Source organism: Dermacentor silvarum, unplaced genomic scaffold (assembly GCF_013339745.2).
Source record: "Dermacentor silvarum isolate Dsil-2018 unplaced genomic scaffold, BIME_Dsil_1.4 Seq211, whole genome shotgun sequence".
NCBI lineage: Eukaryota > Metazoa > Arthropoda > Arachnida > Ixodida > Ixodidae > Dermacentor > Dermacentor silvarum.
This window is the reverse complement of record NW_023605866.1, coordinates 6888-33651: the sequence shown is the minus strand read 5'-3', so window position 1 is coordinate 33651 and position 26764 is coordinate 6888. Positions and strand designations below refer to the sequence as shown.

The following is a 26764-nucleotide window of genomic DNA, read 5'->3' as shown; positions in this document are numbered from 1 at the left end:
ACGTGCTATGCAATGACAGAAACGTGCTAACCTTAAGAATACCAGGACGTGAACAGTGTGTTAACGGCTGCTCATTATTCGAAAACTATTCGAACATTATTCGGTATTCGATTCGATTCGACTCCCTTCTGGCACTGTTCGACTCGTATTAGATTCGATCTCAAAAATCGCTATTCGCACACCCCAAAGTATATGCATGTGATCCCAGCCCGTATAGACTAGGCACCCTCCGTGCTGTGCCATTGCGCATGCGCAGTCTCCACAAGTGTGAGTGTGTCAGCTGGTCTCCTTTCTCTTGCAGCTCCTAGTCATAATATTTCTGATGACGTCGTACGGGTGCTCTCTGGTGGGGCTCTGTCATCCAAACACGGTAGGCCACGCACACGTATGCATAATTATGTGCCGTGAATATACAAAATATATGCGCAAGAATTTCTTTTTAAGCTTTACGTGTGGCACATTTTTTTTCTTTTTTTTAAGTTCTACGTGTGGAAACGACCGTTGTGCTTGCACGTCTTGTATATACTGTTCACATAGAAAAAAAAAAGTAAAAACACTGGCTGCTCGTGCATCGTCGTCAGCACCCGACCGCTCTTTGTGCGTGTGCATTTATGTGTATTGCTTTGTAACGCTTGTATGAATTTTTTTTCTCATACAAGATTTTTTCGGCATGTCTGTTTGCTAATACGTTCATTGTCTTGCTTTCTCACGCAGCTTGACGTTCGCACGTACACATAGTGAGGTACGCATGTGCAACAGTATTTGAAACTTAGTCAACTGAGCGGCTCTGCTAGCTGATTCTGCACAAACAGGTGGAAATTTGTTTATGAGTTGACTGAACGTAAGAAAAAAAAAACAATGTAACATTCGTAAAAATATACGAAATTTGATTAACTTATTGATGACTCATCTATTTTTTTTTATTCGCTGGACAGTACTGAGGTGGAGAGGGTTGCGAATTGGTGGCAAAGGAGACGAGAAAAGAACACCACCACAACTAAATATTCCAAATACCGTTCACCCAATGCACAGTGCGCGAGAGCTTTTGCATGCCGCCCCCATCGAAATGCGGCAGCAGCCGGCGGGAAACGAACGCGCGACCTCGTGATTAACACCGCACAAATAATGTTGTCTATCATCCATTTTATGTTGGCTATGGAATCACAGTTATGCGAAAACAGCCAGACAGGAGACGTAAGACCGGTTGTCACCGTGGAAACTGCCTCAAAATGGCGCTCACAATTTGCTGGATCATTCGCGATTGTTCCAGCAAACAACAACAACAACAAGTCAACAACAAAGCTATTGCTCATTTTAGTATAGGCAATTTAATCTCAAAAAATGCCCACAAAGAGAAGCCAGGAGATTCAAACAGCCGCCGCCTTTCTCTGCACACCCCACGCTGCGGAAGCAAAAGTAGCAAAGAATTCACGGCACACATGGAAAGGCTTTTAGTGCGGCCTTTTGTCTATGCGGGCTCTTTCACTCTTTAATGCATCGACCGGCAGTGAAACCGGTTTATCACCGCGGATAACACGGGCCGTAAAAAAAACCTCCGATCCCGCGTCCGTCCTTTCACGCTATAGTTCCTTTTACGAGGCCTTGTACAGGCGCACGCGAAACCCTCTCACAATCGCAACACCTGTACGAGGCAAGGAATCGCCAGAAAAGGCCTTTATTGGAATCTTTGGCTATTACTTGAGGTGCAGCGAGGCGAACGTTATAACACCCCGGTCGTTATTTCGTGCGCTGGCCGCACGCGGCCAAATCACTTTCGGTGACACATTTCGTTTGTTATCAGAGTTGTTTATCGCTCGCTGAAATAACACCGCCCATTCACCCCTCCTGGGAGGAAGCTAGCACACAAAAAGTGTCGCTCCAGGTACAGAGCAGTAACGCCAAAAGCTTACGCAACTACGACGACGCGCACCTCGACGATATAAAGATTAGAAAATACCGGGATACCGGAGACGCAGACGCGAGCGGCCGCGTTGCTGGCGCCATCTTACGGCACAGAGTGAAAACCAGAGAGGATGCCGAGCTATTATAGCAGTGAGCAATCACATTCTACTTAGCTGCTGACATAAGGTATCGACGGGGACGTAATCGTTAACGTGCATCTTTTTTACTGCGAGAGCAAATTATATGGACACTTCAGGCTCATTTCTGCCGTCGCCGTTGTCGTGATGTTCCGTATAAAGTGCAAGGGCGATAACATCGTCGCCGCGAACCGTATGCTGTATATGCGAGTGAAAGCGTGCGAGGGTGAGCCAAAGGAGGCTCAATCACGCGCACGCAAGGGAGGAAAGCGTGGAGGAAGTGCGCCGTCTTCCGTCGCCCGCAAGGCACGGAAGGGGGGGGAGGGGGAGGGGGGGAGGGGGGCATCTTGAAAGCGATCTGCGATGGGGACAGAGTCCGCCAAGTGCTCATTGTGCGCATGTGTTCTCGCCGCTCAGTTCGCGTTGAAGCCGGAGGTAGCACGAAGGTCAATACGCTCGATGCTGCTGTCGAGCTTTCTCACTCCAGCGTTTTGAGAGCGAGTGTGCGCGATCATCGAGTGCGATGTGTTCATGTTTGCTTGTGCGCGCGCGACACCACGCTAGTTAATTTGGTTAGTAAGCGACTGTTTACAAGCTTATACGGCCGATAAAACCACTATTCGATCTTACTTCGTATAGTTGTCTACTACTTTTCTATCGCAATCGATGGCGTGCCTTTCGGGCGATACTGCGAATATTATTATTATTATTATTATTATTATTATTATTATTATTATTATTATTATTATTATTATTATTATTTTCCTACGAGAACATCCATGGAAAACTAAACTGTATGTAACGCGTTGTAGTTGGACAAATCGTCTCAAGGTGTTCCCACCAGCGTTGTTACCGTCCACGCCGACGTAACACGTGTCCGGACAAGATGAAACTCACGTTTACAACAGCACGCTCGTAAAAGCATGCAATCTAACGACTCATCCGATCGACTCAGTGATCGTTCACGCGGGTGGGCCTCCCTTCAAAAAAAGTCTATATGAACTAAAGTGAAGTGAAAAAATAAAAAGAGGCGAGCCTATATGGATTGAACTCGTTCCGACAGACGAAGCCGATGAACACAACCAAGAGAGCCGAGAATCCATAACAGAGATTCGCGAACGGATACACCGGTCTGGAAGCGGGTCCATCAAGGCATAAAAAAAGAGAGGGCGGGTTCGGAAGACGAGTCCGGTAAAGTCATCCGCCTCGCCAGGCGCCGCGGCGTCGTTGAGTCGCAAATGCGGAGACATGCAAGGGCGATCCCCCGGCGACCGCCGCCCGATAAGGAACTGGTTCGATATCGCGCGATGCTTTTTTTTTTTTTTTTCATCTATAGCTCTAGTCGACGCGGCAGCGAGGACGTCCGTTTTCGTCTCATAATCTCATTCAACCGGCATGATGTGGAACGCGAACGGGGAGTGCTCGAGACACCGGTGCTATAAAAGTGATAGTGCGCGTAGTTTGAGTGTGCGTTTACGAAACAGATGGAGGGAGAGAGGGTCTTCTAAAAAAGGGGGGGGGAGGGGGGGGGCAACGACCTCGCATTCTTTGGGCGTTGGGTTATAGAGCACGTTTGGTTGCAGTGCTCGGTTGGTCACACTTTTGTAAAGCGAAGCTTTCTAGGTGAACTTTCCTACACTATCCTGACCGTGGCTGCTGCTGCTGCTGCTGTCTTTGCTGAATAGTTCATACTTTAAATTAAAAAGAAAAAAGTTGAATTACGTGTCCGATTGTTTGGGTCAGCACAGCAGCCGGATGCTCTAACCATTAGGCCATAAACGTACGTATGCTTCTATAGTTCTTTGAGATTATCTAGCTAGGGGAGGAGGATGGTCTAGCTAACTAGTTCATTGAGATGATCGCCGCATGTGTCAGACTGCGTAGAACGGGTGAGCGAGAGCGCATGCGCGCCAGTTTTCGTGACGTCAAAGACGCAGGAATGAAATGGGTAAATTAATACCATCCGATTAGCCGCTTCACATTGATTCTAACTCGTGCGTTGGATGTGTTGAATCTGCAGATTTTTTTTTTTCACTTTGTTTCTTAATGCCTGCGTAAAGAGGACGAAATGAACAAGATTTATACCCATTATACATATACGAAGGCTAAATGCACAAAAATCATAAAATAGAATTTAAGTCACATAACACCGTTGCTTGATCGCGCAGTCTCATTCACGCATGAATTTCACGAAGTTGCAACAACGAAATGCATGGGAGTTTCGCATATATAGTATTGCTCCTCAACGCGTAAGAGCGACTCTGGAAATATAGTAAGTGGAACGCAGCTATATACTTTCGCCGTTACCTGGCGAACGCATATTTCGAAACTGATACTACAGTTTCGGAATTCTTATTAAGACACACCTTCATCAATCACCGGCTTCACTTGGCGAACTGCAACGTATGTCCTAGAGGAATTATTGAAACTTTAATTGGAGACTTACGCTTAGATAACGCGATCAATCGTTAATCAAAACCATTCCTTACGTCGACTAGCAAAAATAATGAACCTCCGAAAACCATAGTATCTCTACCGCACCAGAATTACTTAAGATCTAGTCTGAAATGCCTGCTTTATTTGTATTGATCGGCAGTGGGCCGACATGGACTTCACAAAGACAATATATTGTCTTCGTGAAGTCGACCCCTTGTCGAAACGTTGAGATCAGGATTACGTTCCCTTTGTTCGCCCACTGTCGATCAGTTCGACTATATCTTCCTCTGGCCCCTTTTTCCATAAATAGCGCACAGAAAAAAAGAAAATAACAACATGAAGAGAGCGACAGACACGAGCGAGCGCCTACACTTCCAACTAAATTGGTTATTGAGGAAGGCCTTGGATTTATACATACATGTCTCATATTTGCACATGAAAGTAATAATAATATTAATAACAACTTTAATCTATTCAGCATATCGGTACATATGCATCAATCTAAGCGAGCCAAAGGTCCGAAGGAAAATGAATGCTTGAAACGACAAACAGCTAGTGGTCGAACAAGATGTGTGTCTGGAGCCGATGTTCCGACAAGAAGACTTAGTTGTCCTCGTCAGGAACCCGACGAAGGCCCCCTTGTCCCCATGTGGAAACGTTGGCTAGAGTGGCACAACTTGTTGCACCACTACTGATACGTAAATCAAAGGCATTCGTCAATAAGCGTCGATGAGCCCCTGCAGCCTTGTCTGATATACTTTTGTGATTTTTTTTTCTTTTCTGGCTGTTTAATTCGTACCCGTAATGGACCGCAGGTTCCGGGCATTGTCCCTCTATAGCCCATTGTAGCTTTGGCAGGCCCGGAATTGTATTTCGCTCAAACACAAGTAATAATTAAAGCTTATTATTTTTATTATCATTATTGTTAGTAGTAGTAGTAGTAGTAGTAGTAGTAGTAGTAGTAGTAGTAGTAGTAGTAGTAGTAGTAGCAGTAGTAGTAGTAGTAGCAGTAGCAGTAGTAGTAATTGCGGGGTTAGACACATTTATACCTAAATTCAGAAATACGCACTTATTCGCGCAGAAAATCAGAAAATCTTATTCGCTACCATTTACGCTATTACCTTTAATACTACCGGTACTAAACACTCTAGCATAGCCTGTCAAACTATGGTGCACGGTACAGGCAACTGCTGTGCGTATAATTTCACGCCAATTTCACGCCAATATTTGTGTGGCAGTCAATGCGGCTGGTGCGCGGAGAGGTCGCGAACTGAGGCGAGTCCAGACTGCAAGGGACGCATATAAGGAAATGCAGCGTAGAGAGAACGGATCACAGCGCGTACAAAGAATGTGTTTATACGTCGACTGCCCGACAGGTGCACGAGCCAGTCGGCCTCGTCGCAGAGTGGGTATATTTCCGTTTCGTTTTTTTTTTTTTTTACTTGCAGCATATTTTGTTTCTTTCTTTATTGAAATTTGATGGAATTTCAAGCGTTCTCATTATGCCTCGCCCTCATGCCTAGCTATAGGAAATGACTTCAGGCATTTCTTTTTTTTTTTTTTTTTTTGTCAGGTTAGATACCACGCGAGAGGACCAAGTTCGCACTAAATTAAAGAAAAAAGGTACAAAATAATTGCAGGATGTTAACTGAATGAGAAAATTACACGCTTCTAAAATATCCACCTGCCTATAGTATCATAACCCATACGGGATAGGACGCTAGGAAAACACGCACGGATAAGAAAACACGCAGGCTGACGCCGCGCCGCCTTAAAGCTGTCGCACTTGTTCGCCACGTTACATATTGTGTGGTAAACTTTATGTGGTACTTAAGGATTTCATTTGAATGGAATAACGCATGGAATAATGTTCCATGGGTCAACCGGTTGCGGTCGGGTTCGACATAAATCCACTTGGCGGCGCTACAATCGCTAGCATTAGGTCTATCAAACGCTTAAACCCACCATGGCATTTATACGAGTATACACCATATCCTAGCGTTTTGCTTTCAGTCTTTTTTTTTTTTTTTTTGGAAATCGGGTAGAACAAGATATTGATACCGGTTGTACAGTCGTATACATTGCATGCGGCAGTGTATGGAAGTGACCTAATCATAATCGTGCCGTCAGCTTTCGTGAACGTTGGCGCCAATTTGGTCTGCACTGTTGTGTCTCACAGACGACTAAAAGAGTGCGTTTCGAATAGCCACCAGTTGTCATGAAAATCCAGGACGTATAGCATCAGAGTTCCAGCAACATGACGTGGTATACCACGTGATGTTGTACCTTCATCCATCTCTTATGGTATAGGAAAGCAGTTTTTTTTTTTTTCATTTTTTTTCTTACCATAGCAGACGAAGAACAGGCTACTTGCTCCACGATCCTGGAGACGCCTGCTTTTTGCATCTAACCACGAGATGTGTTCCTTTCGCTGTCGTCCGGGGCTGGCGTCTATATACGGGTGCGCGAATATTCGAAACTTTCGAATAACGAATCGAATATTGTCCTGTTAGTAAGTACGAACATTCTTCCGAATAGCTATTGAATATTTCTCAATCGTAAACTGCCCTCAATCAAACACGAAGTTGGAGCAAAAGCACTATATATTTCATCTAGATTAGGCATCTCCGCGGCCATATTACTGGCATAAAACAAGACAAGTTACATAGTGGAGAAGCTACGTCGCTCACGGAGCCAGACTTTATACCGGCTAAACAGCGATCACTCGCACTCTACGAAGAGACCTGTTTACGCGACCTAACTGCAATTTTTTGTAGCATTAGCTACACTGGCTTAGCCAAGCCCGTTTCGCGCGGCACATCAAGAGCCGTGCTGCGCATGCGCAAGGATCAGTGATGTCTCACGGCTTGCGCACCGGAGCCACCGGAGCCGGCACCTCTCGCGCACTCCGCCGCCGCCGCGCGCGACTCACCGCCGCCGGTCTGCGCATTCCAGAGGAGTGACATCGTAGCCGTGGTAGACGCACTGGCGCCGGCGCGCGCTCGCTGTGCAGTCGCCGTCTGACACTGCGCTGGAGCCGCTGCGCTTCTGACTGGCGTTTGCCAGTGTGGTATAGCCATGGAGAAGGAGAGCGCAAATGCTGCTCTCAAGCTAATCCTTGACAATCTAGACAACCAGGAAAGCTAAGAATAATCAGCTGAACCTTTGCTAACGCTACGTATATCCTGGCATAGCCGAGCTAAGCCACTGCAACTTTTTTCAAGTGAACCTTGTATACGGTAGTCTGCGCCGGCGATGTAACGCTAAAAAACCAGCTGGAACTGCACAGGTGGTCGGCACGCGCTAGTGCTCGGCACGCGCTCGTGTGACTCCTCTCGCGTTTCTTGTCGTCGTCTTCTTCCACGGCTGGCTCCGTTGCCGCTCATCACTCCAGCGTAGAATTTCACTTCTCTTCTGTCGTCGTAATGGGGAGGCCTCGTTTACTGGGGTATGAGCCATTGCTTAAGGGGCTATGGATCATTCATTGTGTTACGTGACGGATATATTTTTTTGAAAAAATTCCATGGAAATCCATCCATAATGATCGCGCTCGGGAAAGGGCTCGTCGTCAACGTGCCGATTCTAGCGTGGGGGCTTCCCAACCCACGCGAAACGTCAGCGAAGAGCCGCGGACCCCGAGTTGCGGGATGTTGAGGCCAAACGTCAGCGTCGTGTTGCCCTCCAGGAACCCGACAACGGTGGTGCACGCCTCGGCAACGCTAGCGCCAACTTTCCCGGTGCGAGTTTCTCAACCGGAACTTCGGAGTCAGCTGCAGTGCGTGTGACCGGTTGTGGTTCGATCGAGCACAACGTGGTACTCGTCAGTGCAATTTGTTCGGAGGAACACCGAAGAAACACAAGCTTCGCTTACCCCCATTTCCTCGACAGGGGAAGGGCTATTAATTTTTTTTCCTAATGTTCCATTTGTGTTTCTAATAAGCGAGGCTGCATAACGTGGGATGTGATGACAGAAACTTGCTAACGCTAATAATACCAGGATGTGAGCGGCGCACTGTTCTTATAATATGGTGAAAACGGCTTTCCATTATTTGAAACTATTCCAAAAGTACTTGACATTCGATGCGCCTTTGAGACTATTCGACTCGCATTATTCAATGCTGTCTCAAAATTTACCGTTCGTGCAGCCGTACTCGATGCAAAGCTCGTCCCGTCCATAACGTCTTTTTTTTTCTCTCTCTCTCTCTCTCTTTATTTGTGCGCGTGTTTTCTTCAATACTGCGCTGTCATTATGAATGCACATCAGCGAAGCCGAGCGTATAGCGCCGTCACAACACTTCATTCCAGGGTCACGAGCATTGCGAACACATGCATAGTGTTGCAAACACTGCACGCGCGATTGCGACCGGTGTGCATCGAAAGAAAGCTGCAGCACCGGAAACGGAAGCGAGAGACGCTTGTAGAAAGACATGGCCAATAGCACTCGTGTTTCTTGGTCTCGCTCTCTGCATCCTGCGTATTGCGCTATTCTATCCTTGCAAACGTCGAAAAGAGAGAGTCAAAGGCCTCGCTGTCATTTAAAAAGCAATCCGTTACGCACATTTCTCTCTCTCTCTCTCTCTCCCACGTTGCACGTAACAGGTCCTCGACGCGTGATTCCGGCGGCTATAGACAACAGCGCCGGCTGCTCCTTAGACGAGTAGCAAGTTGCTCCTTATAGAGGAGCCACCTTGCACAACTCCGTGTGCCACCACGCGTACATAAATGGAGCTGTATATTCTTTTATGCGGGCGGTGCAGTATACTTCCGAGGCCGGCCCTCGGAATAGACTAAATAGCCAGCCCGTCGCTGTCTCTCTCTCTCTCTCTCTCTATTCAGGAGCTATTTTGCGCCCTCCGAACGCTTTCTATTGTGTGCATCATTAAATGTGTGCAGCGTGTCGGATTCTGGGACTGGGCGCAGCACATAGCCAGTGCATGTGGCGGGTCCCTTTCACAACAGCTTCTCTCTATGTGTATATAAACTGTCTGTTCACGTGTAAAATCTATACACTATGGACATATATACAAGATTTCTTTAGGTCCTGTACTGTGTATTCACTGTGCGTTACAAGTCTTTAACTTCTATCATCTGTCATATAGAGTCTCACAGTAGGAGGAAGAACTGCAGTTGCACTGGCCAAGCAATGCGTAGAGCTATACTAACGGTGTTGCAAAATGTGTTAGAAATGTGTGACAATGTGTTGAGATTACGGTGTTACAAAGTCAGTTTTACGCAATGGGTGTTACGGGAAAGAAAGCGCAGTTGAGGACAGCAAGGAATTATTAGGTGGTTACGATGAAATTCGAAAATTCGCAGGCTTAAGATAGGGGTGAGCTGGCGCAAGACAAGGGTAATTGGAGATCGCTGGGAAAGGTCTGCGCCCTGTAGTAGACATAAAGTGATGATGATAACAACGATGATAACCTCTAGGATGCTCATGGACTATTCAAAATGGAGCATATATGTTTACAGCGACACAGTGTCAGTGCCTGCTGACATCAGAAGTTGCGCGGTAATCGCCCGATTGAGCCTTCACTAAATATTTGCTAATTACTCCTTTAATATGTGTATGTTGCAGAACTAAATCCGATCAGTGTTCAGAGCACGCTGACTTATTCGTAATCCTGATGGCGTCCGCAAACTCGCGACGAAAAACGGCCGCGTTGCGCTTATTTCAGCGTGAAATACGCACTGCGAGATATAAACAGCGGAACGGTCTATTTCGTGACAGATTTCGGAAACCAACATCTCGGGAAATGCTCTGGAATGAGCTTATTCTCGGCCGTTGGTTTGTTTCGGACAACAACTCGCTCGCCAAAAAGTCCGGCGCCATGGTCGAGGGTTTTTTGACGAACACTAACGTCAGTGAGCTTCATTATACACGGATTTGGAGCGATTCCCGTTATAAGCAACCTCTCGGTGTGGTGAACGTTCTGCCTCGGCCAGGTCGGCTCTCGGTACGGTGAACGTTCTGCCTCTGCCAGGTCGGTTTACCATGACGGAGTTCCTTACATGTATTTGGGTACGCACACCGGTTGTGAACTGCAAACTGCATCTGAAGTCGCTTTCAATCGTAACAAATTTGTGCCGGGCAGGCTCACGAAACTTCCATTATATAGGTGTCCTCCATGATTGTCCATCGGCGAGGCTATGACCTGCTTATCATGCTGATCGTTATCACCCCGTGACCTGACCTCCAGCCAATTAGTAAACGCTCTTACGTAAGAAAAGTTTCTTAAGTACAGTAAACCCTCGTTACAAAGAATTGAACACGACGGGAAATCGACTTCGTTACAAGCGGTGTCTCGTTAAACGCGAAGTCTCTCTAAAATACTTACCGTCACGCGGGACTTGCACTTCAACAGCGCGGGGGAATGTTAAAATATCATCATCTTCACCTGTGAGCAACAACCTCATCTGTCAGTTGCCATCACGTGATGCCGTTAAGTCGCAAGCAGCTGCCACTACCTCGGAGTGACCTTCGCAAGTTAACACGAACAAACTCGAAGAGCCACCGTGCATGACGCACCGAGCGGTCCCGTGCTAATTTCCCACTTGTGTACTAAGTACAGGTATTAAGCCGACTATGGCGTCAGTCCCGTCTAAATAAAACGCACTGAAGTCGGGACCACAACAGACTTCGAATAATGCCATAGTTCGAATAAAGCGATTTCGTTATAACGAGGGGTTAAATGCACGTAAAAAGCGACCGCAAAGGCTAGTACGCACACTCGTAACTTTTCACAACGCTGGGTACACATATTTCCGGGGTCATACAGCAAACTGCACATTACTGCGGCACATGGACCGGGATGCTTACGATATCTGCATTGTGCTCGAGCGACGCCCGTTATGGAAGCATCAGAATAGGCACTGCAGAGCGCAGGCTGGGCCGATCAAGGGAGCGGTCCCGCCCACCTCTTTTGTTTCTGGTTGCACCGTCTTGCGACGCTGACTTCCTCCACCTGGCACGTACAGCTACAGCCGGGAGAGCGTGCGCGGGCGACCTGTCACATCGCTTTGTTCGTGGCCGAAAGTACGACGTGGCCACGTCGCGTCGTCGTCATCATCGTCGTGGTCATTGTCCCTCTGCATTGTCCGGACGTCCTTCCTTTTCCAGGCTCGCAGACGTCGCCGAAAGTTCCACGCGTGTGTCCCAACTTATGAAACGGCATACACACGCCGGTCATATATAAAATCCCGAACAAAGTTGGCGTATCACAAATTCGTTCTTATAGTGCGCTAAAGAAAAACAATTCAAAGGAAAAAGTGGACGCCCCTTTTCACCCTTTCCTATCTAATGATTGCTGTAGGAAGCAATATGTTGCAAAAGAAATATATCCGACATCGAGAAAAACAAAACTATTTTTATATATGTGAGTGTCAGCGATGCTAGTTGCATAATTTGTAGGCTCTGCGCCGCAGATAAATATGGCCCTCTCCGGAATTTCACAAATGCCCATGCGTCGCATCACGCCGAGGTTCGGCTTCCACGCCGTATTTTTGGAGCCTGCTGGCTAATGCATGCGTAACCTGCCTTGGGCGGCACGAAAATGGTCTTCAAATAATATTTGCCCACATTTCGTGCCGTTACGATTCTGAAGTGAAGGTCTGAAGATGGTGCTGCTTCGTGACGCCACGACACAGTACGTGGTCACGTGAGAAGCACGTCATTGCGACGTTTCGACACTCACACCGGCACGCTCGGTCGCGTCCGCTATGCCGCCACGTCGGCCCTCGCGTAACGAGAAGCTGCATACGCACGAGGCAACCGATAGAGCAGGAACGAGTGTCAAGAACGTTGCAACGTCCTGCTCCCACGTGACCACATAGTCTGTCGTGACGTCAGGACACAGCATCCTCCCGGGAAACAAAACCGAAACCGGCTATTCATAAGGTACTACAGTCGAACCCGGATATATCGCACCCGTATATATCGAACCAGGATATATCAAATTATTGTGTATAACGAACAGCCGGAAAATCCCCTCGAAAATTTTTGTATATATATTTTTTTATTTATATATCGAATTGCCTATATATCGAACTTCTTTGCGATCCCCTTCAGATTCGATATATCCGAGTTCGACTGTATATCAATTTATTTACAACGATATGACGCTTGTCACTATCTTGTTTAGGGTCCAGAGGTCTATGACCTTCATTCAACACACATGCACACACAAAATGAACAGTCGAAAATACCGTGTCAGTACACCATTAATTGTTCGCTTTAACCGGGGTTCCTTACTATTCGGTCCCGACTGTACTCTCGAAGCTGTTGGACTGCCGCTGTACAAGGAACGCGTCCTTTCCGTTCAGACTTGGCACACTTGGGTTACCTTTGCCCAACGCCACCCAAGCAACGCGTCAGTTGCACTCGAAACTTTCGACCGTCCACTACACGACACAACAATTGTGTTGCCGCTGCAGCGCCGGGCAGAATATGGGTGTTTCTGTTGTCGTCGTGGAGATAGGGCGATACAGGTTAAGTGTGCTTACGAAAAGAAGAGGGGGAAAAAAAACGCCGGTCAGTCCACAACAACAGAAGGTCACCCGAGCCGTATCTCGAGCACGTGCACGTGTAACGAATGTAGCTTGCCACGATCTTATCCAGTCGTTGTTTAGCAAACACTGCAAGAGGCGGCTTGCTCTCTTAAGACTATCAGTGCCGGCGCTCCGAAACAGCGTCAAGGATGCCGTTCCAACTGCATGACACCGCTGAAGAAATGAATTTCGACTTTTCTGTAGACTTATGGCGGAGTGAAGCTTGATCTATTCAGACGGACGTCCTTGAGCAAAATGTTGCCCACTGTGCTTTGTATCCCCCGATTCTTGAGATGTTCAGGCAATTGAGCTGACGTTGCCCAGTTTTCGTGCGTGGCTTTCTGAAAACCAATTGCGAAAAAAGGCAATCTCTAAAGTTCCCTTGATAGGTCTGATAGCTCTGTTTCCTTGATTCCTTTAGTGCGTGTTTTGACCGCTATTCGCTGCTCCATATATATGCCTACGAGCTTTTTTCCGGAAACGCCGCCATACATATTGGGGTAAACTTTATGGGAAAAAAAGTCATCTCATATATACCGTCTAGACTGCATATGTACAAACGCCGTGAACACGTCTATTTTTTTATATATTTCTCGCCCGTTAACTCTTGAGCCCAGTTGTGAGTGAGTGAGTGAGTGAGTGAGTGAGTGAGTGAGTGAGTGAGTGAGTGAGTGAGTGAGTGAGTGAGTGAGTGTGAGTGAGTGAGTGAGTGAGTGAGTGAGTGAGGGTGAGTGAGTGAGTGAGTGAGTGAGTGAGTGAGTGAGTGAGTGAGTGGGTGGTGAGTGAGTGAGTAGTGAGTGAGTGAGTGATGTAGTGAGTGAGTGAGTGATGTGAGTGAGTGAGTGATGTGAGTGATGTGAGTGAGTGAGTGAGTGGTGGAGTGAGTGAGTGAGTGAGTGAGTGAGTGAGTGAGTGAGTGAGTGAGTGAGTGAGTGAGTGAGTGAGTGAGTGAGTGAGTGAGTGAGTGAGTGAGTGAGTGAGTGAGTGAGTGAGTGAGTGAGTGAGTGAGTGAGTGAGTGAGTGAGTGAGTGAGTGAGTGAGTGAGTGAGTGAGTGAGTGAGTGAGTGAGTGAGTGAGTGAGTGAGTGAGTGAGTGAGTGAGTGAGTGAGTGAGTGAGTGAGTGAGGTGAGTGGAGTGAGTGAGTGAGTGAGGAGTGAGTGAGTGAGTGAGTGAGTGAGTGAGTGAGTGAGTGAGTGAGTGAGTGAGTGAGTGAGTGAGTGAGTGAGTGATGTCGTGGTGTGTGTGTGTGTGATTCGAAACATTCAATAAATGAAGTACAACGGGGCAGCGCAGTCTATCTAGAGTCCAAAGACAATCTGTATGGACTTTCTATGAGCGTGCGTAACAGCCTAAACATTGCGCGATGGCTATGACCAGCCCGTCCTTTCGAAGTGAGCGAGAGTCCGAACTCGAAGGGCATGGCCGTAGCCAGAGGCGGCGGGGACTTCACAGCACTCACTATGGTCGCCTTGTCCGAGCGAACATTGCTGCGCGTCCGGCAGAATTCCCCCTTTCGGGGTAAAAGAAAGAAAGAAAGAAAGAAAGAAAGAAAGAAAGAAAGAAAGAAAGAAAGAAAGAAAGAAAGAAAGAAAGAAAGAAAGAAAGAAAGAAAGAAAGAAAGAAAGAAAGAAAGAAACCCGTTCCGCACAACTGCTCGCACTGAGTGTAGTCGGTTTTCCTAGCGACACGTACGGTGGTCTTTGCTGCGTGTGCTAGAGATCGTGGACCAAGGGGCGGCAAGCGCGTTCAATATCGAACATTTCCGTTTCTGCCTTCTCGTTTCGTTCGCAGGGTCACCGTTTTAATGTCATTGCGATGAAAATTACGCGGACACTCCCCGATAGCCATATGCGATGACTACGGGAACTGTCCTTTTTTGATGACGAGAGGAACATGTACACCTTTCGTTTCCCCTCTGACGCCTCCTGTCGTTTTTACTTCTTTTTTACGTATTATCACAAGAATGCAACTTTTCTTAATCTGACTTTTGGTTCGAATCTAGTATGTTCAATTTCATCGAATATACTATTACGGATGAATATATAGGATGTACGTTATCGCAATTGCTATGTCAGCCTGTCTGTACTTTCAAGGGGGAAAAATAATGTACATTCATTTGGTCCATAGGCAGCTTCCCAAGTGTGCATCGTAATTCATCCAGTAACTGCAAGTATACCGAAATATATTTTTTTAATGCTACGAGTATACCCGCTTAGCTGAATCTGGGTTTCTGGCCTTTATACATATCGGGTGTTCAAAATTTAGCTTTACGGAATTTTTTTAAATCGCCTGTGGCAGGTAGCATAATTATTTTCGTTGAGCTGGGTTATTCGAAGAGGCGGACATTAATAGCACGAAAAATCGAAACCCATATTCAACTAATTAACAAATATTGACTATGAACTTCTTAGTTAATTACGCTACGACACATATTGCAATTTACCAATTGTAGCCGGCGAGCTTGCAAGACGCATCCATCCACTTGAAGTTAATTTCCAGGATGACACCTGTTTCGAGATATTATTTCCCGAAGTGTGGGAGGAAATAGTTTGGTTTTAGAGTTACTTTTGTGCTTCAATGTATAAAACGGCATCTTGGTAAAAAGTTAGTAGAACAACAGTGCAATTTTACGGCGAGTTTGATGGCGCATACCTCCAAACTGGTGTCATCCTGAAAATTCATTCCAACGGATACGCCTGACAGGTGCCGTTCTTCCACATCACAATATATATATGCCCGGTATTCGATGCGACATCGAAAAACTGCACTTCTGGGACATCCTCGTTCCCCTACCCCCCCCCCCCCCCCTCTTTCCCCCAATCCACGCACTGTAAGCGCGTGTTTGTGCCAACCCCGTCAACTTCGCATTCGCGGATGGGGCAGCAGACCTGAGTCCAGACGCGCGCGGAGCAACTGTATATGCTTTCGGCCCAATGCTCGCCGCTCACGCTCGCATAGTCACGACAGCTGTTCCACAAAAGCAGTCAGCCGAGTGCGCCGTCATTACTGCGGCCGGGGGAGACCCTCCTCTTCGTCTTCCGCCGCGCAGCGCATTGTTCATAGCCCCGTCCGAAGGACCCATAACGTCGTCTCGACTGAAAGCGCGCAGTTAGTATACGTAGTACTGCGTTGTTTGGGACGCCGAGTGTGCGCTCAGAGGCAAATTGTGCGCTCGAGGCAAATATAAAACCAGCGGAAGGCGCACTGCGATGAGATGTTACTCGCCCCGAATGCAATCAACGTTTAAAAAGTTTGTAGAGTCGATATAAGTTTCCAGTTTGCAATAACAGCGCGACGCAATTCAACGAATAAGATTAAGCACGGGAGTTGTGCGTTCCATTCACAGCTTTTAGTTTTGTACATTTCGTTTAGTGCATGTAGCGCTGTGATTGCAAAACACGTGTACGCTGCGAGTTGTTTCGGCTTCCTAGCCTTTGGTCACAGATTCGATTCCCGGCCGCGACGGCCGCATTTCGATGGGCGGCAAAAATGCAAAAACGATCGTATACTTAGATTTAGGTGCGCGTTAAAGAACCCCTGGTGGTCAAAATTAATCCACAGTCCCCCACTACGGTGTTCATCATAATCGAAAATTATTGATCGATTGATTGATTGAGTGATTGGTTCGTTGATTGATTGATTAACTGTGTGAGTGAGTGGGCGATTGATTGAATGAGCGAGTGATTTATTAAGTGATTGAGTGTGAGTGAGCGATTGGTTGGTTGATTGATTAATTGATGCGGCCGGGAATCGAAATTGCAACCTCTCAGCAGGGGAACGTCGTAGCCGCCGCGACACCGCGGCGGCCGTTTCCTGCCTCTTGCATTTTAATAATAAATTAGGATGACACGTTCACGGGCTAGTTATGTATACGATCCATTGAATTGGTTGTAGAGATCCACAGAAAAGATGGTTTTTAAGTGCCACCCAGTGAAGCAGTATAATAGGCCAATCGACGACGATGACGAAGACCCGACACGACATTCTATACGTTTCGGAACATATCCAGTCAAAATTTATGTTCGTTCTGTAGCGATACCAATTGAGGGACTGCAAAAACAATAACGCCAATATCACGGGTGCTATATAGCATTTCCCAGAATGCAATACTCTCAGCAGGACCATTTTCTTAAACTATATGATTAATAGAGCACCGGCCAAGGTAAAGTTTGTTTGAAGACAGCGAAATCGAATGGCCATTCGCCTTGCCTGGGAACTATATATACTGTGATCTTGCCGACAAAACAGGATTTCGTCAGACCCACTTATTATTTTTTTTTTCTTTTGAGAGTCATTCCCGAAAATGGTCAAAAAAATAGAAAAAAAGAAAACTGAACCCTCGCGAAAATGGAATCGTTTCCAGTAGCACTGGCAGAGCACTGCACGGTAGTTCTATAGCGATGGCGGGGACCGGTCGGTGCCCGCGAATGTGACGTACTACAAACGCCACACGCGGGGGCCGCGTGTGGCGAAACAAGAAAGAAGCCAGTTCGTGCGCCGCCGTGCTCGTGTGACGTAGCGAGCGCGAAAATGAAAAGCAACAACCTCGGCACCCCACCGCGCCCACCTGGCCGGCTGGTCCGGCCTTGGTGAAGGGCGGGCGGGAAGTGAAGCTGCGCGTCGTGTCCCCAGCCATGCGTGATCGAGTGGGTTGCAACTGAACGACGACGCGTAGGAAAAACGGGAAGGGCGCCAAAGGCCACTGGACGAGCGAACACGGCGACGTTGTCCGGGCCTACGGCAGCGCGCTTCGGTATATACAGAGTATACAGAGCACCCGTTTATAGTACGTGTGTTCCAGCTAACGTTAGCCAAGCCGTTCAACGAAAACAAAGATTTAAGAAACGCGGCGCAAGATACAATTATAAGACCTACGGTACGTGTTCAGTCGTTAGATGTCTGACGAGCGAACACCGTGGGTCTTACAATGTACATTTTTTTTTTTCTTGTTGAACAGTATGGCTAAAGTTAGCTGGGACACCTATACATGCCGTGTGTCCAAGCTGTAGCCCAAACTGTTCAAAGAAAAAAAAAAGATTTAAAGAACACGGTGCAAGATGAAGTTTTAGCGTGTCCGGTAGTCGGGTAAACTCAAGCGGTCTGGGCGTTTTGCCGGATGAGCGGAGGCGCGAACGTTACAAATTAAATTTACACCAGCAGCAAAGTAGGATAAACTTGGTTACTGCGATATTAGCTGTGTTTGTCTGGTTGAGCTCTGCGCCACCAGGTGGCTGGCCACCGTGCAGGCCGTTCGCGTTTGCGCCTCCGCTCATCCGCTAAAACGCCCAGTCCGCTTGACGCTAAAACTCTACTATTTTAGCACCTACGGTGTTCGGTTCTGGGACATCTGTCGACCGAACACCATATATGTCTGAAAATTGTATCTTGCACCGTGTTTTTCTTTTCTTCTTTCTTTAATATTATTTCTTTGAACAGCATGGCTAACGTTAGCTGGGACACCCTATATGTAAGACGACCAAAAGTTAGCGGACGCTGCTGCCGAAGAAATGTGGACTCATTTAAGCTTAAAACTTCTCTCTGATGTTGGACTTGCTGCGTACAGAAGCGTTTGCGTAATATGAACACGCATTCCCACCGACGTTAGTTCTTGCGTTCATCTCTCGGCGCTTTGTGCGGCGTGTTCTCTTTCCTGTAGAGGGGCGCGAGTATTCGAAACTTTCGAATAACGAATGAAATGCTCCCCTGTTCGATTCAGTCCTCGAATCGAATAGTCGCCATTCGAAAGCCCGACTACTTTTCGAATAGTTCTAGAATATTTCACGTCACCGACTATGCACGATTATACACGAAACTGAAGCAAAAACACGATAACATTTATCCCCTGCACTGTGGAGATACTGCGCCAGAACACGCCGTCGCTCAGGAAGCCGGGCTTTATCGGTAAAACCACGATGAATCGAAATTAAAATTTTGCTTAGACATGATATACATGAATTTTGCTTAGGCAGTGAGTATTGTTTGGATACTATATATATATAGTCGGATACAACTTAAGTCTGCCGTGAAGCCCCGCCCACGCCTTCATAACCGCTAGCCACTGTTCCTCTGCGAGGCTGCAAATAGTTCGTATTTCAAACTTTCCCTGTTACCTAAATACGGCGTCAACCACAGAAATAATATCATAAGCGCGTAATTTTATACTTTTTCACTCGTCTATTACTGTGGAACGTTCAAGTCCGACAAGTACAGTCGTATCAAGTACGACGCCATTTTGAAAAGGTCGCATGACGACTATTTTGTTTGCTTCTGTGATCGGCTGGCGGAGTAACACAACCCCGCGCGGTCCGTGTGCATTTGTTCCCAACTGCTGTTTTTTTTTTTTTTTTTTTTAATTTGTATCCTACTATAGATGCAGCACATGTGTCCTCCCGTCGGTATTATCCTCCCATCGGTATTGCAACATATTTGATACAATAGTGGCACCATCTGCCGTGGCCATAAGAAATAGAGAAAAGGGTTTCCTTTTTTTCGCTCGCTCTGCCATCGATCGCCATAGATGACCCGCATTTCTGGTTTGCACGCGAAGGCATACAAAAATCTTATTTGGGCCACAAGGCTGCATTTCTGAAGTTAATGTGATAATGCATGACCGCGTATGCCCGGAAGAGCGCTGAGATTGCGAACAAACTTTTTAGTTCATTACATCTGTCAATTTTTTTACTCAATTCTTCACTTCTGACGACCCGGAAATCTTTCTTCGTTACAAAGTTGAATTGCATTTAAAGATGGCAACTTTCAGTTATAGGTGTACCTCCTTAACTTTTAGTTAAACACTTGAGTTGTTTAACTTGTTAGTTTTAGTGAACTAAGTGCCGTAAATACACGTGTTATAAAAGGGCGTACCCTCTCCACGTTGCTAACCGGAAGTCGTTGAAATTCGGGCTGCCTTATGAAATATATATATATATATATATATATATATATATATATATATATATTTTTTTTTTTTTTTTCGAAAATGCTACCCATTGAGTTACGCTGGTGCACTGCGGCGAAGTTCGACAAATGGCCGCAGGAGCAATGTCCGAACTTCCTGGTGTAAGAATATTTTGCACTCTGGTTCACTCGGATGACTAATAATTATAGAGATTACAATAAGTAACAATGTCCTGAAGATATGAGAGGCCACAAAGCGTGTTTGTTCTTGCGCCAAAAAAAGAAATTAATACGTGATGTTATTTCTTACGTTTTGAAAACTTCGAAAATACCGTATATACTCGTGTAATGGGTGCAATACTCGTGTAACACGCAGGGTTTTTTTTTTTTTTTTTTTTTTGCCGAGATTTGAGGTGAAAATCTGGGGTGCGGCCATTACACGGAGAAAAAGACAAACACAATTTTTTTCGTAAATATTTTCGGTGGTACTTGTTTTTATTGAACTACACTACTCGCTTGTACTGGAATGAACCAGCACTGCCACTCTGCCAGCTGGCACAGCTGGCCAGCTCTGCCACTCCAGGAATGGGAATGGTCCAAATGGGGATTTCGGGTACTTCGGGAATTAACGGGGAGCTTTCACTCTCCGGAGTGGAGTGGGCATGGATTGGAGGGCTCCACCCCGCAACTCTACCTGAGACCCCTTTGTACACTAAAAGCTGGAGCTTTTAATGTACAAAGGGACAGGGTCTAATGTACTCCGCTGTTTATCCTTGAAGGAATTCCTGAAGGCTATTGAATGCTCCCTCTAAGCGCCTTTCATATATATACGCTTTGTATTTTAGTGTTTTGTACCTGATTTTATGACTTGTACCAGTGTATCTGTATGTTTTTTTTTTTTTTTTTTCACTCCTGCGATAGCCCAATTATGGGCTTCCAGTATCTTAAAATAAATAAAGAAGTTTTTGTGAATACGGCCGCTTGTAACTATTGGGCGCGGAAATGGACGGACAAACGGACAGTCCTGCCCATTCTTTCCCACCAATCCTTCCATGATCTATGCAACGGGGGCCGCGCACGAATGGATCAGCGGCGGATACGCCATCATTCTGGTTCTCTCCACAAACTATATCAGCCGCTATCTTACTCCGCACAAAGGAATACACAAGTTTGGCGAGATAGTTTAGCGAATGCGGTGATAACGCATTTACACTATGGAAATAAGGCACGCAAATCACCATATACCATTCAAACATTCTGCCGACGACAGCGCATGCAACACGCGATTTTGGTTACGCACGCACGCAGGGACACACCTCAAGACCGCGCGCAACTAACTCAATTCGCTGCAGAACTTTGAAACATCCAGCAGTGTTGTACAAGATGCAAACGCCCACTCACTCACGTATTCATGTTCTTCCCGTCCGATTCTCGTGCGCAGGCATGCGAGCACGATCCAAAGGTTTCCGTGGAGGTCTTCTACGAGACGTACTGCCCGGACAGCAGGAACTTTGTCCTCGAGCAGCTCAACTCGACGTACGCCGAGCTCCCGAACATTGTGCAGCTTCAGCTCGTCCCGTACGGAAAGGCATCTGTAAGTTGACAGCCACACGTTTCCAATGTGCCGGGTGTTTTATGTCGACGACAGCTGTCAAACAATAATTTCTGCTGGCCAAGGATCATTCTGGCCAGCTCCGCACACAAGGATGCTAAAGAGAAACACTGAATCCGTTTATGGACTGATAAAGTAAATCTCTGAAAACTCCACATTCATTCATTTCGCGTTGATACTAGAATAGAAAGTAGAAGCCCTGTATCCGCATTTTTTTCTTCCTTAGTTTCGCGCCGAAACTGTGGTGCCTGCACGTCAGTGTGACTTCAGTGTGACGTCACTGGTTTTGATGTTTCGTCTCGTATTTGCAGTCCCTGTGGCTCAGTAAAAGTTCTGGAAATTTTCAAAGTTCAGTCTCCGCTTCCTTTAGGATACAGTGTTAATCCGTCTTTATTGATAAAGAAAAATTAACTAGGCCTTAGCAGATTTCTTCAAAATCTATGACGTCACGCCGATCTGGTTCGGAAACTTGAAGGCGGTGTCGCCACCAGCCTTTCCTTTCGCCGCTTTTTCTGGCTTACGAAGCCTATACTCTGACGGTAAGAGAGGCTTTCTCGGTATTGTAGGAGGGCAGTTTACTTATACAACTCGGTTTATTTTTTCTATTTAATGTCATTTAAACTAATGTCTCCACTATGCTGGCACTTTCGGATTCCGTGGTTTTCCCAGGTTTTCGCGTAACTGGATGTTCAGGCGCGAGGAAGAAATGGTCGTTTATTTAGCTTGCAAAGTTACTATCATATGCTAGTCCTTAATTTTCAACAACTAGTACTGGTCAGCTGTAAATCAGGTGTGATATGCACTATCAGATGCGACTCAAATCATGTGTTTCACGATATTTTAACCACCTGGCTGCGCTCGTATTCACAGAATCACCAAAAGACGCCATTAACTGCAGATTGCATAGCTTCGTTTGAAAATTGTGCTACCCTCCTGGCATATACCACTAGCTTTGCCATAACCACTGTAGATACCCATTTCCCTGATTCAAAGCAACCGCAGTGAAAATTCACTGTTTTTTTACCTGAATTTTCCAGAAGTGACAAATTCCCTGAAAATTGCAGCTTTTCCAGGTTTTCTCTGATGGTAGTCAGCCTGCTAAATAAAATGTTGCTTTCTGCCAGTTTCTATCAAAATCCTTCAGTCTCCCGTTGTTTTTCCTTAAATAGTCTTTTGGTTGGAGAAGGTGCTTTTCGCGTTGAGCTGTAATTTATTCCTTCAAATGGTAAACTCCTTTTGTGTTCTTGCATTTCAAGCTTCTAGAGTGTCCAGATTTCTAGGACCTAACGTAACATTCATTCAGACCTTTAACTCACGTCGGATACAGTAAGTGCAACCCAAAACTTATTGTCATCACCACTTTGCGCAAGGTATCGTATGCAATCAATGACTTAACTACCGGTTTCAGCGCCTCATTCCCTCAACATTCAAACATTTAGCCATCTTCTGGAAACACGCGATTAGCTAATGTAGGGAGTTTATTATTTTTACGCTGTAACAAACCGGATTGTCAAATGAACTCATTGGATGAAGTATTTCATTACTGTTCTGAGGTTATTTTCTTGACATGTTGCGCAGCTCAATTTATTTTGCGTTGAGATCGCTATGTCCTCGTTGGCCAGCATAAATGTAGAGTACTTGTTGACAACCTATACTGCACAAGCATCAGCACTACGGAATTATCTATGACTCACCTACCCTTACGAGGTTGTTCTGACCCTTCTATTTTTCTTCTTCACACACACACATGTAGTTGGTAAGTATTTAACCCTTAAATTATCTCTTCGAGTAAGTACACAACATTCCGCCAACCATTCTTTTCAGGATGGCTAGCAGGAAAAAAAAAAAAAGAACAATTTTCATTTACCACCGCAATTTCTTATTTTCTTGCAATCCTATTGCTTCCAGAGGAGAGAACTGCCAAACAAGTGGTACAGCTTCGACTGCCAGCACGGAGACAAGGAATGCTACGGAAACCTATTGCAGGTAAGCGCCGCCATCTTACTTGTACCGTCCGTACTCATCTCTGTACACAAGAGCACTAAGAACTCGATCGCGCAAGCAGCACTGACTCATGAACACCATTTGGGCAGAAACCACTGGAGGATGATTGTCAAAGTGAAGTGGTAGCTTCCCGGTAGACCTGTTGATATATTTGCTGCTAGGGTCATTTATCGGCTAGATCTATTTGCTAATTTCTACGAGACACGTGGGCGAACTGACATTGTATTGCCCCCAGGATCAGACCGCATCCTAAAATTGTGTAGAAGTCATCGACCATGATTGTCGATATAAGCGAAAAACCGAACGCTTCTAGGAAGCTATTCGCTTGATTAACGGAATGATGCGCTTAACGGCGCATATTTGTTACAGTCACGACATATAGGTGGCCCTTGTTGTTTCATTGTATAATACCGCAGAGAACAGAGTAGTAATGCAGTAAATGTGTAGAGGGCGAAACACGGGGAAACAGTCAAAGAAATCTACAGTTGACAATATAGCGGGCGTCCCGTCCTCTTTCTTCGTCCGTGTTCCGGGTTGCGCTCCTATATATTTACTTGAATATGCACCAATAAACCCAGCTACAAGTACTGCAAAGAAATCTACGCTTAGTAACTTAGATTAGTTTCTGATGAAAACAAACTCAGAAAGATGACAGTGAACAATCTGAGCTGTTGCTTCTATTTATAGAGGAGACTCAAGGCATAAAAGGCGGGAATGATAATGATTCTTTACTGCCAGCTATAGACGTCTTCTGCAGCTGTCTCCGCGAAGCCATTCCTTTAACTTTGTACGGAGAGGCTTCATTTCATTTCATTTCATTTTATTACCTTAAAAGCCCCAGAGGGGCATTACATAAGGGGTGGGCGTACATATATTTATTATACATAAGTTTAAGGAAAACGGAGTACAAGTTTTAAATACAACACACGTGAAAATTAGGTACATAATTCCGTCTAGTACACAGATAGATAGCATAGATCCCGTACATTTTTTTTTATTCTAAAAAATGGTCTGTTAGTTTTTGCATGAATGTAGGTGCACAGGTTATGGCGGCAATTTGGTGGGGCAGGTTGTTCCAATCTGTTGCTGCGCGAAAAAAGAATGAGCCTGAAAAAGTGGTAGTGTGAGTGCGAGGGCGGCCAACTTGGTACGCGTGCCGAGTGCGATGTGATATACGGGCAGCGGGAATAATGTATGGCGGTTGATTAAGTGAAGTATGATAAAACTTAAAAAAAGAGAGAGAGTTGAGATGCGACGACGATTAGCGAGTGGGACCAAACCGGATTCTTTTTTCAATGACGACACGCTGACATCATAGGAATACGTTGAATGGATGAACCTTATGGCACGGTTTTGCACCGATTCAAGTGCGTTGATTAGATATGCTTGATGAGGGCTCCATACGGCACATGCATATTCGAGTTTAGGTCTGATTAAGTTTTTATAGGCTAGCAATTTCACATGCTTGGGCGCTTGCTTTAGGTTTCGTTTTAAAAAACCAAGAGATTTATTAGAAGATGATATGACGTTAGTAATGTGAGCGCTCCAAGTCAAGTCATTAGTAAGGGTAACACCAAGGTATTTGTAAGACTGCGCAGTTTCTACGTCTATGTTATTTATTGTGTATGGGTAAGCTAGTGGGTTACGTCGGCGGGAGAATACCACTACTTTACATTTATTTGGGTTAAGTGTCATTAACCAGCAATCGCACCATTGTTGCAAGCGGTTAATATCCTCCTGAAGGGAGATTTGATCAGACATGTTAGTAATTGTTTGGTAAACGACGCAGTCATCTGCAAACATGCGAATATTGCAGGATACATGCAAAGGTAAGTCGTTAATATATATTAAGAAGAGGAGAGGCCCGAGGACAGATCCTTGTGGAACCCCAGAAGTTACCGGTAGGGAAACAGATGGGCTGTTGTTAATAAGGACAAACTGTGAGCGGTTACTAAGGAAGGCTTCAATCCATCGCAATATATCGGGGTGCACGTTCGCCAGAGATAGTTTTAGTAATAGTCGTTGATGTGGTACCTTATCGAATGCTTTCGCGAAGTCTAGAAATACTGCATCTGTCTGCTGGTTAGTGTCTAGATTAGTGTGAAGATCATGAAGGAAAACTGCCAATTGCGTTTCGCAGGAAAATCCCTTTCGAAATCCGTGCTGTGAAAAATGAAAAAAGTTTCCTACGTCTAAAAATTTCATAATTTCTGTATAAATGACATGTTCCATGATTTTGCAAGGTATGCTTGTTAGTGAGATGGGGCGATAGTTAAGTGGAGAGTTCTTGTCACCTGATTTGTAGATGGGAACAACCCTCCCCACCTTCCAGTCATGTGGTATGATGCCAGTTGAGAGTGACTGCGAGAACAGCAAGCACAAATAAGCAGCACTGATATCTTTAGTATTTTTTAACACTTTTGAGTTTATGTTATCTACTCCGGCTGAGGATGTTAGTTTAAGATTGTCAATTAGAGACAAAATACCATCGGCAAAGAAGGTTACTGACGACATCACATTAGTTGAGTCGTTAACTGTAGAGGGAAATGACAAGCTAGGTTCATGGGAGAAGACTGACACAAAAGCTGTATTAAAAAGATTAGCACATTCATCATCGTCGACCGTTTCACCGTTCTCGTTGACTAACGCAATACTGCTTATTCCCCGAGGATTGATCACCTGCCAGAACTTTCTTGGATTAGTAACCAGCATGTTTGGTAGATCTTCGTGAAAGAATGACCGTTTTGCCTCCCGAATAGCTGATAAATATGCGCGTTCCGCTGCGTAGTATTTATTCCAGGCGCATGTGCTTGTCCTGCCGTTTGCTGCACGGTACAAACGTTTTTTTCTATTTTCAAGTCTCTTCAAAGAATTGGTGAACCATGGCTTCTGAAGTTGCGTTCGAAACGTTATCTTTGGAATGAACCTGTCAGCTAGATCATTTATTTTTTCTTTGAACCTTTGCCAGTTAGTATGGATATCGTGTTTTTTAAAGCATGCCTCGAATGAAATAAAGAAGTCGTAAAGATTATCGCGTATAGCCTCGTAGTTGCCTTTGTTAAAAAGATGTATTGTCTTTTTAAGTTTCTGGCGTGGAATTGGCGCAAAGTGAAAGGAAGCGTGAATAACCTTATGGTCGCTAATTTCATTCAGATAGGTAATTGATGATAAACTGTCTGGTCGAGTTGTTAGTATTAGGTCTAATACGTTAGCTGTGTCTTGTGTGACT

General features: G+C 45.6%; 1 protein-coding gene across 1 annotated transcript; it reads left to right on the top strand.

Moving 5' to 3' along the window:
• Positions 1-280: 280 nt before the first annotated feature.
• LOC119434738 (gamma-interferon-inducible lysosomal thiol reductase) lies at positions 281-23676 on the top strand. The gene is made up of 3 exons (XM_037701818.2): positions 281-370; positions 21361-21513; positions 23440-23676. Exons 1-3 carry the CDS (start codon positions 323-325, stop codon positions 23659-23661), a joined length of 423 nt encoding a protein of 140 aa, XP_037557746.2. The 5' UTR covers positions 281-322; the 3' UTR covers positions 23662-23676.
• The last annotated feature ends 3088 nt before the right edge of the window (positions 23677-26764 follow it).

Excerpts from the sequence above, each read along its gene's own strand:
- LOC119434738 (XM_037701818.2), top strand. The coding sequence starts at position 323 with ATGACGTCGTACGGGTGCTCTCTGGTGGGGCTCTGTCATCCAAACACG. Across the intron at positions 371-21,360 it reads GGCTCTGTCATCCAAACACG|GCATGCGAGCACGATCCAAA; the intron begins GTAGGCCACGCA and ends TCTCGTGCGCAG. Across the intron at positions 21,514-23,439 it reads TCCCGTACGGAAAGGCATCT|AGGAGAGAACTGCCAAACAA; the intron begins GTAAGTTGACAG and ends TATTGCTTCCAG.